Source organism: Pseudorca crassidens, chromosome 7 (genome assembly GCF_039906515.1).
Source record: "Pseudorca crassidens isolate mPseCra1 chromosome 7, mPseCra1.hap1, whole genome shotgun sequence".
In the NCBI taxonomy this organism is placed as follows: domain Eukaryota; kingdom Metazoa; phylum Chordata; class Mammalia; order Artiodactyla; family Delphinidae; genus Pseudorca; species Pseudorca crassidens.
Genome location: NC_090302.1, coordinates 55,728,699 through 55,744,549, shown reverse-complemented (window position 1 = coordinate 55,744,549; position 15,851 = coordinate 55,728,699). Strand labels below are relative to the sequence as shown.

Sequence of the window (15,851 nt, the reverse complement as noted above, 5' to 3'; positions counted from 1 at the left end):
AGCTTCAAAGATTAAAACAAATCATATCTGATGTTTTAAACAATGTTTAAAAACAAACCAACGTCCGAAATCATCGCAAAGATTTCAGACGTTGGTTTTACCTTCAGAATTCACACTCTAAATTCTGCCATGCGGTTTCCCCTCTTTCTGATAAAAGCTTTTACAAGATAACGGATCATCCTGATAACTTGCTATAAATCTACAACATAAAGAAAGTAAAACGACAGGCCCATATGGCTTTGGTTTTTATTCTAGAAAGTAGGTGTGTGTGATAGGAAACATATTTTTAAAACGTGGACTTTGTCACGTCCTCAAAGTTCCTCGACCTAGTGAAACTATCATTGCTTTGTCATTAAAATAACTTCCCATCAGGACTTAAACCTTTTAAGAATGCTCTGGATCCCTGCTATCCTGCCGTCCTTGAGATCCACGTTGGGGTAGCACAGGTGAGGGTTAAGAAAATCCTCTGGTAACTCCGGATCAATGGTTGAGCCCAAGCTGAAACCACGTCACTCATACTGAGGCGGCGGCAGAATTGTGTCAAGCATTCCCCACTACTGAACTTCTAGATGCGGCTCTCTTGCTCTTTCGTTCTCTCGCTCTCTAGCGCAGTCTCGCTCTCCCTCTCTTCTTTCTTTTTAATTTTAAATTGATATATTGGACTCTTCATTGTTTGCTTTTCCTGTTTATTCATCTCAACTGCAATTCAAATTACTGCATAAGGAATGAATATTGAGCTGTCTGTTGTCTTGGATACGGCAGTTGCTTCCCAAGTAAGAATTTTCACATTCTTAGAATATCACATATTTTTATTTATTTTTATTTTTTATTTTTGATGTTGGGGGTAGGAGTTTATTAATTTATTTCTTTTTGCTGTGTTGGGTCTTCGTTTCTGTGCGAGGGCTTTCTCTAGTTGTGGCAAGCGGGGGCCACTCTTCATAGAGGTGCGCGGGCCTCTCACTATCGCGGCCTCTCTTGTTGCGGAGCATAGGCTCCAGACGCGCAGGCTCAGAGTTGTGGCTCACGGGCCTAGTTGCTCCGCGGCATGCGGGATCCTCCCAGACCAGGGCTCGAACCCGTGTCCCCTGCATTAGCAGGCAGACTCCCAACCACTGCACCACCAGGGAAGCCCACATATTTTTATTTTTTAACTTGGAAAAATACAGAAGATACTGCCTTTACAATCTGGTGGGGAGTGTGAAATTCTCTTTAGCCTCAATAAAATTGTAATAGACTTGGAGATTAGCTCAAATCTCTTTTTGAGGCCACATGGTGAAATAGAGCCGCGTTTTCTCAACTTTATTCCCTGTGATATTTTCTATTTAACCAGTTTCATGTTTCTAAAAATGACACTCAAGACCCAGGACATAGATTTCAAGACCTGCTAGTGGGGTCATGACCATCACGTGGGGAAAAGCTGGCTCTAGAGCCACCTACCACTAACTAGCTGAGTTTTCCTGAGCAAGTAATTTACTGAGTAGGCAGGAATAAGTGATATCCTCTTAGATGGTCTCTATGATGCATGAATAATTTTTAAAACTGGGGGCGGTGGGGGGGATGTTTAATTGCTTGTTTATTTGTTTTACCAAAGCAATGTTCAAGGTCTACATAATGATCAGCAGGCAAGGCAGGAGGTGAACGGAATTTGCCTTTCTCTGAAGTTGTTGATGGGAATGGAAGGTATTTACTCAGCTTTCTCCTCAGTGATTTACATATTACTAATCTGAGGATTTGTGATTTTGTTCATCTCACCCACCTGTTTCCATTCATTTTCCTATACTGTTTATCAAGTTTCTTAATGAAGCCATTCATTTTCCTATACTGTTTATCAAGTTTCTTAATGTTTTTATATCGTCTGGAGACAGAAAAACAGGATGTGTTTAGAAAAAAAGAGATTTTATCACTTCAAAAAAGTATATGAAAATCTAACAGCCAGGGGGGCATCAGTCCCAAAACCTTGTTCGTGTTTTGTGATTTGGGTGAAGTGGATGGAGGAGTGCTGAGATATGGGACGAGCAGTGGGAAGCCAGAGCTATAGAACTAGACACCTGATCATCTCCAGTATCGCCATGTCCCATTCACACCCCTCTTAATCTGTTCATTTTTAGAGGTTAAAAACTCATCATTGCTGATGTGCTATTTCTCAGAGCGTTTCTGAGGGTCACTTGCATCACAGTTGACTTGGGATAGGTGTTTAAATACAGATTCCCCGTCTCTGCCACAGACCTGTTAAATCCAATTCTCCTGGGGGTGGTCCTGGGAGTCTACATTTCGAAACCATCCCCACATGAGTCATGTGCACACTGAAGTTTTTTAAATTGATGATATAATGTTTAAGGGAAAAAACTGAACGAAGAGTTCTTTGCAAGTACAGTTATAACTCTCCTTCCTCCAACTAATTTGGTTTAATTGGTATCAACACCATTCTTCACTCTACCTCTGCCTGTTCTACTTTCACTTTTGCCCCTAAAACAAGAGAGATGATCTTTGTTTGTCCTGACCTTAGAGAGAGAGATTCCAGGCTCTTACAAGTGGGTCTGAAGTGATACTAGCAATTTCCTGGTGAAGGAGCAATTTCCAGTATACTTTCTTGATCATCAAGAACAGGACATAATAAAGATACTTAAACAAACAAAAAGATATTAACAAACTGCTTTGTTTTCATTGAATATGTAGAAATGCATTTTATTATTATATATAAAGACAACATCCAGATTTTCCCCCATGTTCTAGTTTTGATTGTGTAGGGTTGTAAACCACTGCCGTATGTTATGCCCATTTCTCTCTCTCTGTCCCCATCCACCAACTCTCACCTTCTGTTGCCTCCACCTTTGCCATCCACCCCCATAGACTGGTGCCAAACAGATTTCATGGAGCAGAACACTTTGCTCTGGTTATACAATACAACTGTTTAAAATACAGGAGCAATTAACATGTGTGGATGGCCAAGTGGTAGCAGCTTTCATCACTTGACACCCATGCTCAGATGCTTCTCTTAACAAGGGCTGTATTTGTCTCTTATTTCCTGTCCTGAGCTGGAGGAGAGCTGGTCAGGTGAAGAGCTCTTGGCTACAAAGGGCAGCTCCCACACTGTGGGTTCTTTAAAACAAAGATGAGGCCTCCAGCAATGTCCCTTGTCCTCAAGGAATTCATAAACCCAGACATAGATAATTATGACCCAGGTAAATGCTGTGGGAAGTTGGGAACACTCTATGGTAAATAATTTAATTCCAAGGAATCTCAATAAATGAACTGAAGACTGCTAAAAATAGAATTTACAATTGGGAGATACCCTTTCAGAGAATACTGGGAAATATTTTATAGATTTAATATCTTAGAACTAAGTAACCTAAGTGAATGTTGTACAAATGAAACAGTTCCCTTGTGAGTCATTTTACTTGGTTCGAGAACATGATTTAGTTCAAACGTGTCTGTAGAATTGCCTCCAGGAGTATTATTTTATACTCATTCTTGGTTTTAAACTAAGAACAATATGACTTCTAAGAGTCTAAAAGTCTTCAGAATCTCTACTTGAAAGGGAAAAACTGATTTTTGTTTTCTGGTATAAGTAGTTATTCAAAGGCCAATTATAGTCACATCCAGGTTACTGGATCTAGAACCTAATTAATCTGCCATTCATGATAATAGATTCATCATAAAAGAATGAGATATAGTTTTTTCTTTTCCCCACCCTATCCTGAAAGGACAGCAAGGCCTTTCTGTTTCTGGAGAGAGAGAGAGAGAGAGAGAGAGAGAGATTCCAAACATAAACTAATAAATTTCAGATACTGGAGAGTCCTATTAGAAACAAAAAAGAAAGAAAAAGAGGTGGGACAATATGATAGAATACGTAGATGTGAGGCTCCTTTAGTGTGGTGGCGAGGGAAGTCTTCTCTAAGAGGCGATATTTGAGAAACAAATTATGAAGACAAACATGAAATGATTTGTAGGAAGAACATTCCTGGTAGAGGGGTCAACAGATGCAAAAACCAAGGCTTTTGCAACAGATGCAAAAACTTGGCAAGTTTTAGGGATTGAACAAATGTCATTGTGGCTGGAGTACAGAGTGAAAGAAGGGGTGGTGATCAGATCAGATCATGGTTTTGAGGACCAAGGGAAGAGGGCTGGATTCTAATTGCAATGGAAAGCTGCTGGATAATTTAAAGCAGTAGGGTTACCTGATTGGTGCTCCAAAAACATCACTCTAGCTGTGGTCTGAAGCATGGAGTATAGAGGGGCTAGCATGGAAGCTGGGAGTCCTTTAGGAGCTATTGCTGTAGAGTACATTCAAAATATAATTTGGAAGCAGAACTAACAGAACTTGTTGAAGGATATTAGTACTAACAGAGAAAAGGGAATCAAGGATGATAGATACGATGTAATACGCTATTTCAGGGTAGGATACTACAGCCAGAATTACAGGCTTTCACAATATTTTAGACTTAGAGCTCACAATGTGAGCTCTTTAAGGATATCTAAAAATGAAACACAAACTCTCCCATTAAATTATCACTGGAAACTGGTTGTAACCCATCAAGAGACTCATAACTTATTAAGAAGAAATTATTGATACAATCCTTTGTAGAAATGGAAAGTTGGTGGCAGTATGCTGGAAGTGGTCCAAGGCCTTGGTCCTGCTTATGGGATTTAATCAGGGTACAACATGACTGGTCTAGGTCATTTGCTATCATAAGCTGAAGAAATTCACTGGGAACACTGTGCCAGAGATGAGAGGAAAAGGCTCTGAGTTATGGTTAGAGCATTCCTTTGACAAGTATGCAGAGGGAAAGCCTCAGAGGCTGAGAAATGCCATCAGCTAAGGCAATAGCATTAAGGTGTGTGTTTGTGTGTACTCTAGGCATGAATTGGTTTACTTCTTACAGAATATGGCAAAGTGGAGAGTAAGGGGAAAGCATAGGTTTCATCCACGCTTGTGCATGAACAAGCCAAGTAGAAACATGAATTATAGACTAGAGTAATAGACATTTTACAACCCCAAGCAAAGGCCCCCGACCCAGAATCTCTTGCTAATTTTGTGTTAATCAGAGCTGACATAGCAAAAGAGAAGACCATAGCAGCATTTTAAGAGTAAGATAGGATAGTGACACACTGACCTCAAACACTGAGGTAGACTTGGAAAGTCAGAAGCAACATAGGCATACTTCTACCTCTTGAAGTCCAACTCTCTCAAGGCAAGGCCCCAGGGGGTGAAGATAAGCAGTTTCCCCAAACCCAGTGAGGCCTGGCCTAGGTGTGAATTGGACAAGGTGGTTCTAGTTTGCAGCTGATATATTGTAGGGTTGATATCAAGCAAAATCATGGGGCATCCATTATTCTGTATGTCACAGACTCCAACAGTTATGAAGATAACCCTCATTTGCTTGCTTTTGATAATGGGGATAATTAATGCCTGCTGTAACCACAAAAAAATTAACCCAGTGAACTCATCATTTTTCGTGTGTTCTTGGAGATCCTAAGAGGAAGATGGGGAGTTGGCATGGGGAAGAATAAAGTCTAACATTGACATGCTTGTTCCCACGTTTGCTTAGAAGAAGTTTAATGGACACTGTCGAGAAAAAGAATGAAGAATGAACTCTGGGTATGGTTTTTTGATGTCCCTGGATGGCCCAAACAGATGTTGTGTCCCTCTTGTGAAGAGCTGCAAAAGAGAGAATATATAATAAGGTAGATAATATTATTCATCAGAGTTCAGGGACTGTTTTCAACTTAAATTGAAACGCTACCTGGGATTCCAGGTAGGAGACCAGGCTGAATTTCTCAGAGGTGCAGGAGGCTGAGAGTCACCGGCTAGGAACAGGGTTATGTGAATGGCATGGGCTGTAGGTGAAGGAACTTATCAGGGGTTTAGTCTAGTGATATGGAAACCTCATGGTTGAGAAGAAGGAAAAATATAAGCAGCTACTGTAAGTGGAAAAAATATTTGGAAAGAGAGAAATATCTAGGGAAGATTTTAGGCGTTTCCTGTTAAATATGCTGTGCAGATCATTTGCAGGGACTGCTTAAGAAAGCTTATGTATTATTCTTAAGTGCTTCAGCTGTCAGTTGATGTTTTCTTAGATTGCTGTTACATGCTTGTACTGAACCATGTGAAGCTTCAGTTTTATTTAGGTTACACTCTGAAATACAATCGCCCACTGCTCAAAAAAGCTTTCCTTGACTTGGCTGCCTCCTTAAATTACTATCATTTCTGATTACTCCATTTCAATGGCAAACCTCAACAAACTATATCATCACTTTTTCAACTATCAAGTTAACAAAACAAAATGCAATAATTATAATAAAGATTATAAATATAGCATTTTTATAAAATATATAGCATTTTTTGTCAGACACCATGTCTTGATGATTTACCTACATTAGCTAGTTTACATTTTACAACAATTCTATGAAGAAGATACTATTATCGCCCCTATTTTATTTTTTAATTAATTAATTTATTTATTTACGGCTGCGTTGGGTCTTCATTGCTGCATGTGGGTTTTCTCTAGTTGCGGCGAGCGGGGGCTACTCTTTGTTGTGGTGTGTGGGCTTCTCATTGCGGTGGCTTCTCTTGTTGAGGAGCACGGGCTCTAGGCACATGGGCTTCAGTAATTCTGGCGTGTGAGCCCAGTAGTTGTGGCTCGCGGGCTCTAGAGTGCAGGCTCAGTAGTTGTGGTGCTTGGGCTTCGTTGCCCCAAGGCATGTGGGATCTTCCCAGACCACGGATCAAACCCGTGTCCCCGCATTGGCAGGAGGATTCTTAACCACTGCACCACCAGGGAAGTCCCTATCACCCCTATTTTAGACATGGGGATACCAAGGCACAAAACTGAAGTAACGTGTCTGAGCTTGTATAACTAGGAAGTGGTACAGCTGAGATTCAAACCCAGGTACTGTGGCTTTAGTGTCTATGCCCTTAACCACCATATAAGTGTATCCTTGTTCACTGCTGGTGGCATCATGTATTTGTTCAACCTCAAAAAATTAAACATAGAGTTACCATTTAACCCAGCTAATTCTACTCCTATGTATATAACCAAGATAATTGAAAACATAGGTACAAAAAGTTGTACATGAATGTACATAGCAGCACTATTCATAATAGCAAAAAAGTAGGAACAATCCAAATGTTCATCAGTTTTGAATGGATAAACAAAATGTGGTATATCTATACAATGAAATATTACTCAGTCATTAAAAGGAATGAAGTACTGACACATGTTACAACTTGGATGAACCCTGAAAACCTTATGCTACGTGAAAGAAGCCATATACAAAAGGCCATATGTTGTATGATTCTATTTATATAAAATGTCTAGAACACGCAAATCTATCGAGACAGAAAGCAGACTAACAGTTGCCAGGGGCTGGTGGGGGAAGGGGGACAATGGGGAGTGGCTGCTAAAGGGTATGGGGTTTCTTTTTGGGGTGATGAAAATGTTATGGAATTAGGTAGGGGTGATAGTTGAACAACATTTTGAATATACTAAAAGCCACTAAACTGTACTCTTTTAAACGGAAAATTTTATGATATGTGAATTATATCTCAATATAAAATTTTCTAGGTAGGGAGAAAACAAGATTTGAGTCCACTGCTGCCATTATATTACAGTGCCATATGGTGTCACTTGAGGAATGGACAAAGTCCAGAGAAGGCTGTCCAAAGCTCAGTGATGCTCTGCTGGTTCAGATTGCGCCCAGGCTACAGTATGCCCCATGAATGAAGTCTAAAGTTAAAATTCAGATTGTGTTCCAGAGTATGCGCAACACAATTCCAGAATAGCTTAATACTGAAGACTTCTATCATTATCCCCACACATGCTCTTCTTCATAAACTGAAGTTCTTGGCTAAACCTGTTTCCCATTTTAATGAAGAAATTCACACTCCTTTCAAAAGCATCCCTTTAAAAGGGAATACCTCTAAGCACATCTTGAACTTTCAAAAACTTTTAAAAAATTTATTACTCTATAAACTTTTATTTATTATTCTAAATATTCTTTTTTAAATTCTGGGGCTTCCCTGGTGGTCCAGTGGCTAAGAATCCATGCTCGCAATGCAGGGGGCCCAAGTTCCATCCCTGATCAGGGAACTAGATCCCACATGCCACAACAAAGATCATGCATGCCGTCACTAAGACCTGATGCAGCCAAATAAATAAACAAATAAATATTTTTTAAATTAAAAAAATAAATTCTCACTGGAGTATAGTTGATCTACAGTTTTGTGCCAGCTTCAGGTACACAGCAAAGTGAGTCAGCTACACACATACACATATCCACTCTTCCTTAGATTCCCCTCCCATATAGGCCACCAAAGAGCACTGAATAGAGTTCCTTGTGCCACCCAGTAGGTCCTCATCAGTTATCCATTCCATAGTAATGTGTACACGTCAATCCCAATCCCCCAATTAAAAACTTTGTTTTCTTAAAAAACTACTTTATGGATATACAGGGAAATATTGAGTAATTTTACTGTCGTGAGGTAGGGGACTTTAAATGAGTTGAGAACTTTATGGATTTTACATCAATTCTTTCTATAATATGTATACTATTTAATCCAGTATTTCCAATCAAAATATTAAAAAGCTATACATATATGAGGCGATCATCATGATGTTATTTTTTTTAGGGTCTGGGAAGCCATCTAATTCTTTTTTAAAAATTTTTTATTTTATATTGGAGCATAGTTGATTAACAATGATGCTACTGACAGTAGCAAAAAAAAATCAGAAATATCCAATGATGGAAATTGTATACATACTTGCTGAAAATCTTACATATGTTAAATGGTATATATGAATTCCATTTAACAACATGAAAATCCTTATGCTATAATGCAAAATGATTTTTAAAAGTACCTATTTGTATGTGTGTATAAAGCATATATACATACATTCACAAATTCATACAATTAGAAATAATGCACACACCAGTTAGTTATATGTCATTTGATATTGAAATAATTTTCCTTTAATCTTCTCACCCCACAGTCTATAAAATGTGTTCAATATCTATACCAAGATTTCTCTCAATTCCCAGAGTAGATATTCTCATAGTCACTTTTTTCACTTATATTTTAAAATACATACAAGAGTATTTATAATGTATGTGTATAAAGTGTATCCATTGGGTTTCCATCAGGAATCAGAATTCTACTCAGTTGGTCTGACTAAAGAGATCTTAGATGCTAATTAAAGGAGTGGGGGTAGGGTTAAGAGAACCATCTAGCTCCCAACCACCAAGTTGGGGTGAAGAACCATCAGGTTGAGAGTATAACAGCAGCGGGAAACCCATAGCATCTCTAGGCTGAAGAGCAAGGGAGGAGAGCATTTCCAGAGCTCTGTGAGCTGGAGCCACAGAGGAGGGGCCACGGGTCAAGAGCTGAAGTTGTGGAGAGACACAACCACTGCCAGATCCTCAAACAGAGAAAGAATGGATAAAATACACCCTACCTCTCTTTTCTCCTGCCTCCTGTCTCCTGTGGATGCCTCCAAAGTCCCAACCCAAATGGAAGCCAGCTGAGAAGAGCCCAGGTGCTGTTTTCCAAAGAGGTCAGCTGCTGGGGTATAGAATAGGGCAAGGAAGGGGGGAGAATGGATATGAGGGGAGGCAAATAGAAGACCGGGATAGTCTACCTGTTTTGCCACCCAGTATTTATTCTTTCCCTTTGCTCAGATGGAGAGAAACACATCCCCTAAACATGAGAATCACAGAGTCCTACCAAGTACTATATTGCTTTGAGGTGACGGCAATACTCTGACCTAGAAACTAAATTATAATGTTTGTCTCCATCAGTATTCTTCATCCAAGGAAACAGGGAAAGGAAGGGCAGGGAAGAAATAATCAATTAACGTTTTATATACAGAGCTACAGTAGTCCCTGCCTCTATAGCTTGTTGCTAGGCTAAAATTGATAATCATAATTTCCTACTTCATTCACTTTTGTTTCCCTTGCTCTATACAGTATCTTAGTAGATTAGGATTTTTTACCTGGTATGGTGATACAACACTTTAATTCCTGTATGGTCTGAAATTTAAGTGCTCCTGACTTTATCAGGTTACTGTAGTTACCTAATGATCATTATTATTGCACATGGGAGTATTAACATATGCTCAGTGAATCTTTGGGAGTCATGCATATTTCCCCTTGCCCTCATTGTATAGCTGCAACCCAATTTCCTCTTGGTAATTAGGATCAGTTATTCCAATTCCATCATGATGAGGAACCAAACTGATCGGGGGCAGTTTCAGCTTCCAATTCAATGGAGCTATGGCTGGGTCCTCTAGTGGAAACATTTCTTCCTTTTGAACTAGTACTTCAAAGTATGATAAACCCAAGGTTGTAGAAATGGTGTGCTGGATATTTTCATTTGTCCGGAACCTCTACAGACTGTATGGACCTGGCTCCCCTATCTTCTGGCTTTCTTGTGGATCCAGCCAATGGAAGATTTCAGCAGGATTTCCGAGCATGGAAGGACAGAAGGATGTATCTTTCTTTTCCACCCTATCCCCACTTGGAGCTGAGGTGCTAGCAGTGGCTACAACTATAGGATCTTACCCTCCTGGGCCAAAGGTCAGCATCGACTGCTTTCCTCTCCTGAACAACATAGCTCCTCTTGGTAGCCCTCTTATACAGCCACAGCTATGGCTCTCGCCTGGTTTTAGTAACTGCTCCCTTACCTTTGTCCCTCCAGACCTAGAGTTAGTAACAGGATCCCACTGTTGCTGGTTACTACTGTTTATTTAATGCTAACTGTGTGCCAGACATGGTGCTAAGTGCCTGAATATATTATCTCATTTAGTCTTCACAATCCAGTAAATTAGATGGCTTTAGTCCTATTGTAGAGATGATAAAAGTAAGTTTTGGAGAGGATGAAGAGTGACAGTGATGGAGCTGGAAATCAAATCAAATATAGGTGTGCTTATGCTAGAGTCCAAGCACTCAAATGCTATCATACCAATTGTTATCCCCTCTTAAAGAGTCAAAGTTCCATGTGGCTTTGCTTCTATGGTGCCCCAGTCACTCTGGCAACAGGTCGGTGTGGTGTTCGCTCACATACAGAGCCTGGGGAAGGTTAGATCCCTTCTCCACAGGTGTGATGGTCAGCCAGGGCTAAGGGCAGTGACCTTCCTCATTGACCTTCCTCAAGGCCAGAGCCTGGTGAAGTCCATGGTATTCTTCCAAGCCATTTAATAACAAAGAACAGAATGCCAACAGTTCCTCAAGTATTCTCTCAATGAAGCTGGGTGAGAGGCTTGACTTACTCAAGATAGAAATTACTAGTGGGGTGAGAAGAAATGAATCTCTCAGAACAGAAGGGGAGAAAGATAGCTCTGTCAAAAAAAAAAAAAGAAATTTGATTTGGTAACTCTGGTCAAGTCTGCTCTTTTTCGTTTCCTGTCTTAATCTTTTTGCCACTTTAATGGTGGCAGCTCAACAGTTGGAGTAGGCTGAGTCTCTAACAAATTAAATAAACTATGTCTGTGCTGAGATTCAAATGGGGAAAAAAGTCCACGCTCAACATAAACCTATTCTATAAGAAGAAAAGCCCTTACATATGTTTATAACTGTGGATTATGCTTAAGTGACAACCGCTCACGAGACACATTCTCTTCTAGAAACAGAGCCTACAAGTGGTGGTTGACATCGTATGTGAACAACTGTGAGACGGCTCATTAAGCTCTATGGAGGTTTTAGCTCTGCGAGGGAGCATGGATTGCTCAGGCTCCTCGTGGGTAACTGACAAACCTCACTGAGGACTTTAAGTGAGATTTCCATTATGCTTCTTCTGCCTCCCCTCAAAATTTGAGTCGCTGGATTTTGAATTTGCCTTTTTAACCTGCCCCTTCCAGGCGCCAGGCGGGAAAGAAAACACCAGGCCTCCTCGGTCAGGCAAGCGGGCCCTTTAAGGAAGACGAGACTTGCGCTGATGGGCTGAGGCTCGGAATCCCTGCCACGGCTAGCCAATCCCAAAGCTCTGCGGGGCGAGACCCGGTCCGTGCGGCGGTCTCGGACTCCGGCCTGGAGGCCTCTGCTTTGATCAGTGTCCCCGCACTTCCACTGCCCACTGCCCAGTGAGTGAGCGCCGGCCGTGCGTGCCAGGCCGGCCGCAGGCTGCTGGGGAGGGCGGGTCCGCGGGGCTGCGTCTGCGTCTGCCGGCGCCGAGCTCAGGGCCTTGGGCTTGCCGGGCCGCGCTGGGTGCCCTCTCCTTGTGAGTGCCCTTGGCTTTCCCGCTCCTAGTATCGCCAACCTCGTTTCGGAGGAACCGCTTCTAGTGCTAAAGACTCCAGACCTCTCCCATACCATTGTAATTAAGTTGGGGGAAGTAGGCAGAGCGTTATCAACGGAAATCAGCATACCACTGCAGGAATTCCCAAGTTACTGTGATTGGGTCCAGGATGAGCGGGTGGAGTTATAAATTACAGAAAACCTACCTGAAGCTGTGAGTTCTCGGCTGGAATTTGCAGGGGAAATGGGCTAGTTGGAATGGAACCCAAAGACTTATTGAAAATGATTGTAATTATGCAACCAGTCAGAAATGTAGGTAGTTAATGTGTCATTCGATCAGGAAATGAGTCAGCGCAGAAACTTGGATGACAGAGGTTATGGGTCATGGAATTATCCTTTTCTTTTCTTTTTAAAGTAAAATCAAATCCTGGCTCCTAGATGCAACCTGAGAAGGGCTGCCTGGAACTTGCGGTCCCAACACTTCTTCCTCAGAAATACCCATGCCTGTTGTAATCTGTAGCACAGTTGAGGCAGGGTTGGAGCATTAAAGAGTCCTTTCTAAGGTCTCAGGAGTAACTGAAGGAAAAACGAAGGCAGAAAGGACCCAAATCAGCATTCTTAGCCCTCTGACACACGCTGGTATCAAAGTTTTAAGTAGCAAGGCGTTTGTCACCAATGACAAAGTGTTAGCATTTTTGAAAGACTCACCTTATACAATTTGGTGAATTCAAAGTTACTCCTATTGCAACGTCACTCCTGTTTATTTTCTGATATATATTTTGTGAGTGGGAGAGTGAAAGCTGAGAGTATTGTGGATACCCTAAGGAACCTCCCAGACTTTGGAAAATGGCTTTCTTAGGGTGGGAAAAGAAGGAGAAGAAGGTTGAAAATACCGAATTCCAGGGCACAGTTCACAAGGTGTGGTGCACTCATTTTCAGGTGTGGTCTCCTTTGGGAACCAAGGGAAAGCTCTCCTTCCTGCTTGGCTTCTACCTTTAACCCGTGGGAATATCCCCTGATACATCGAAACTACAATCCAGACCCAAGAGAGCAAGGACAAGAAAAAGGTAAGCCTAAGTCCTAACTTTCCACATGGTTTCTCTTCCCTGGATCACTGACACGAGGATTGTCACTCCGCTTCAGGGGAGAGTCCACCCCCTTATAAATAGGAGCACTCTAAGGGACATAACTCTGACATACAGGGTGTGTGTGTGTGTGTGTGTGTGTGTGTGTGTAAATGGGATTAGAGGACAGCTGTTTTCTTTATAAATGTTTGCTGCGTATGTAAAAATTCAATGATCTACTCCTACACGCAAAAGAAAAATAAGGAATGGCAACTGCCTGAGCTACACTTTCTCTTGTGTCACTCATGCTTTCTGCACATTTGTGGGAAAGAGACACCTTGGTGACTGCCAAAATGGATAATATATTGCTTCTGCCTTCAGGCAAGTTCTGCTCTGCTGTTGGAGACAATGGACTTGGGGCTGTCAAATCTGGAGACAGCAGAGAACTTCTGCTAGATCTGCCCACCCTTACTGGGTGACTCTGCCTCTGGTCACTCACAGGATGGAGGAGGGCAGCGGCTGAGGGGTGGGGTGGGTAGGGAAATCTCATGACCTCCCAGGCCTGTTCAGGACTCTGCCTCTCCTCCTCTGGCTCAGCCTCCTGTGCCTAGCATTGAAGCTGACTCTGGCTCAGAGACCCCTATAAATCCAGGGTGCATCTCTGGCCAAAATACAGGGAAGCCAGTGAAGTCTGGCTTGTAGTATACACTCACTTGGAGCCCCATTAGCAGGGATAACCCATTGCGTCTGGCATGAAATATCCTCCCTCTCCCATCATCTTCTCACCAGTTACCTAGATCCCAAGATTTTCTGCTGAGGCTATGGAAAATAGGAACTCTGTCTGAGCTTCCCACAGAATATTGTGAATTCTGGGCAGAAAGCATTAGGAATGGCCACTCTGACCTGATGTTCACAAAGTGCTCAACAGCCTACCAAAGAGAATCAGCAACATCGCTGAAGCGGGTAGAGTAGTCATAACTTCCCTGAGTTCTGCAGTCTTCTGAAGGTAGAATCAACAACTAACTGAGGTCTTCTGTACCTACCCAATTGACTTAAGAACAAAAATTGGAGTTCTGGACCATCTAGAATTGCCAGCCCACTTAAGAACTTCTTAAGTAAGATAAATAAGATAGATGATAACCATGTATTCATTTAAAATTTGTGTTTCCCAGAACATTTAAGTATCCTTAGGTTTTCCCCCTTTTGAGAACTTCAGTAGTAGCTTAAGAAGAAAAAAGTGAGGCTAGAGGAGGATGGCCAAGGGATGTTAGCAGTGGGTGGATGGAAAGAGCAAGTGGGTAGGAGAGGGGTAGGGATTATAGGAAGAGTATTGATATAGTAACCTTGAGATACCTAAAACGTCCTAAAATACAAATGCAAGGAGCACAGAGAAATCGGTGTTCAAGTTGTACAGTGCATCTTCTAAATCACTCCTCAAAAGCAAAGGTTCTGTCATCCAGCTGTACAGAAGGTAAGAGGGTGGATGGTATTCACCCTGCCCCTCCTAAAAATGAGAGCGTTTTTTGTTTGTTTGTTTGTTTTTAAGTGCTCAGTTCTTCAAGATATACAGTGGGAAGAAAAATCAGGAAACATGAAACTATAGAGCAGGAAAAGATTTTGGAAATCATCCAGTTCAATCAGCTGTTCTTATGTAAGTAAATGATGGCCAGACTGGTTAAGTTTGTCCAAGATCAGACAGCTAGTTAGGAGCAAAGACTAGTGTCCATACTGTGTTCCCAGGTCAGAAAATTTTCTTTTTTTACTTTGTCTTAAGCTCATGGTAGCCTGAAAACAGAGCATATGAGGATGCATGTAGAATATATTGTTTTAAACTTTGCTTTTTTACATTTTAGGTCAAGATGGGGTTTATATTTTCAAAATCTATGAATGAGAACATGAAAAGCCAGCAGGAGTTCATGCTTATGAATGCCCGACTTCAGGTACATTTTTATTTTTTTAATTTAAAAAAAAAAAATTATTTATTTTTGGCAGCATTGGGCCTTCGTTGCTGCACGTGGGCTTTCTCTAGTTGCAGAGAGCGGGGGCTAGTCTTCACTGCAGAGCATGGGCTCTAGGAACATGGGCTTCAGTAGCTGTGGCATGTGGGCTCAGTAGTTGTGGTTCACGGGCTCTAGAGTGCAGGCTCAGTAGCTGTGGCACGTGGGTTTAGTTGCTCCGTGGCATGTGGGATATTCCCAGACCAGGGCTTGTACCTGAGTTCCCTGCATTGGCAGGGGGTTTCTTAACCACCGAGGGAAGTCCTTCAGATACATTTTTAGATAATTAAGCTTTTATGTTGTTACGGTGGTTAAAGTTTCTGTCACATGTGCTCCAGCACTATGTTCTCCTTAACCTCCCAAAAGGTAAAATGCCCTCGGTGCTCTACCCTCAAAGCCAAGATGAAGTAGACTACTAATTATCTGGTGAATGGGCTTGTTTAAATCTCTAATCTAGATATCTAATGTAAAAATTTCCATACTGCAGGAAGAGATAACTGCTTAGAGTGTATGGTAGAATAATGCCCCTCCCCACCCTGCCAAAAAGACATCTGCATCCTAA

General features: G+C 41.6%; 2 protein-coding genes across 4 annotated transcripts in view; one reads left to right on the top strand and one right to left on the bottom strand.

The window, feature by feature from the left end:
- CD274 (CD274 molecule) overlaps positions 1–12,474 on the bottom strand; it is a 33,781-nt gene extending 21,307 nt beyond the window's left edge. Inside the window, exons 1-2 of one of the 2 annotated variants that reach the window (XR_010945014.1) lie at positions 12,435–12,454; positions 9,453–9,559 (exon numbers count right to left, since the gene is read on the bottom strand). The gene's annotated coding sequence lies outside the window, so the exon portion shown is untranslated. Of the gene's footprint in view, positions 1–9,452; positions 9,560–12,434 lie in introns of both variants that reach the window. The other variant, XR_010945015.1, reaches the window with a different exon arrangement.
- Positions 11,925–15,851, top strand: part of PLGRKT (plasminogen receptor with a C-terminal lysine) — a 50,145-nt gene continuing 46,218 nt past the window's right edge. The window contains exons 1-4 of one of the 2 annotated variants that reach the window (XM_067744310.1): positions 11,925–12,074; positions 13,168–13,295; positions 14,839–14,943; positions 15,146–15,232. In XM_067744310.1, the coding sequence (XP_067600411.1) occupies positions 15,152–15,232 (81 nt within the window). In that variant the 5' untranslated portion in view covers positions 11,925–12,074; positions 13,168–13,295; positions 14,839–14,943; positions 15,146–15,151. The remainder of the gene's footprint in view (positions 12,075–13,167; positions 13,296–14,838; positions 14,944–15,145; positions 15,233–15,851) is intronic. The other variant, XM_067744309.1, reaches the window with a different exon arrangement.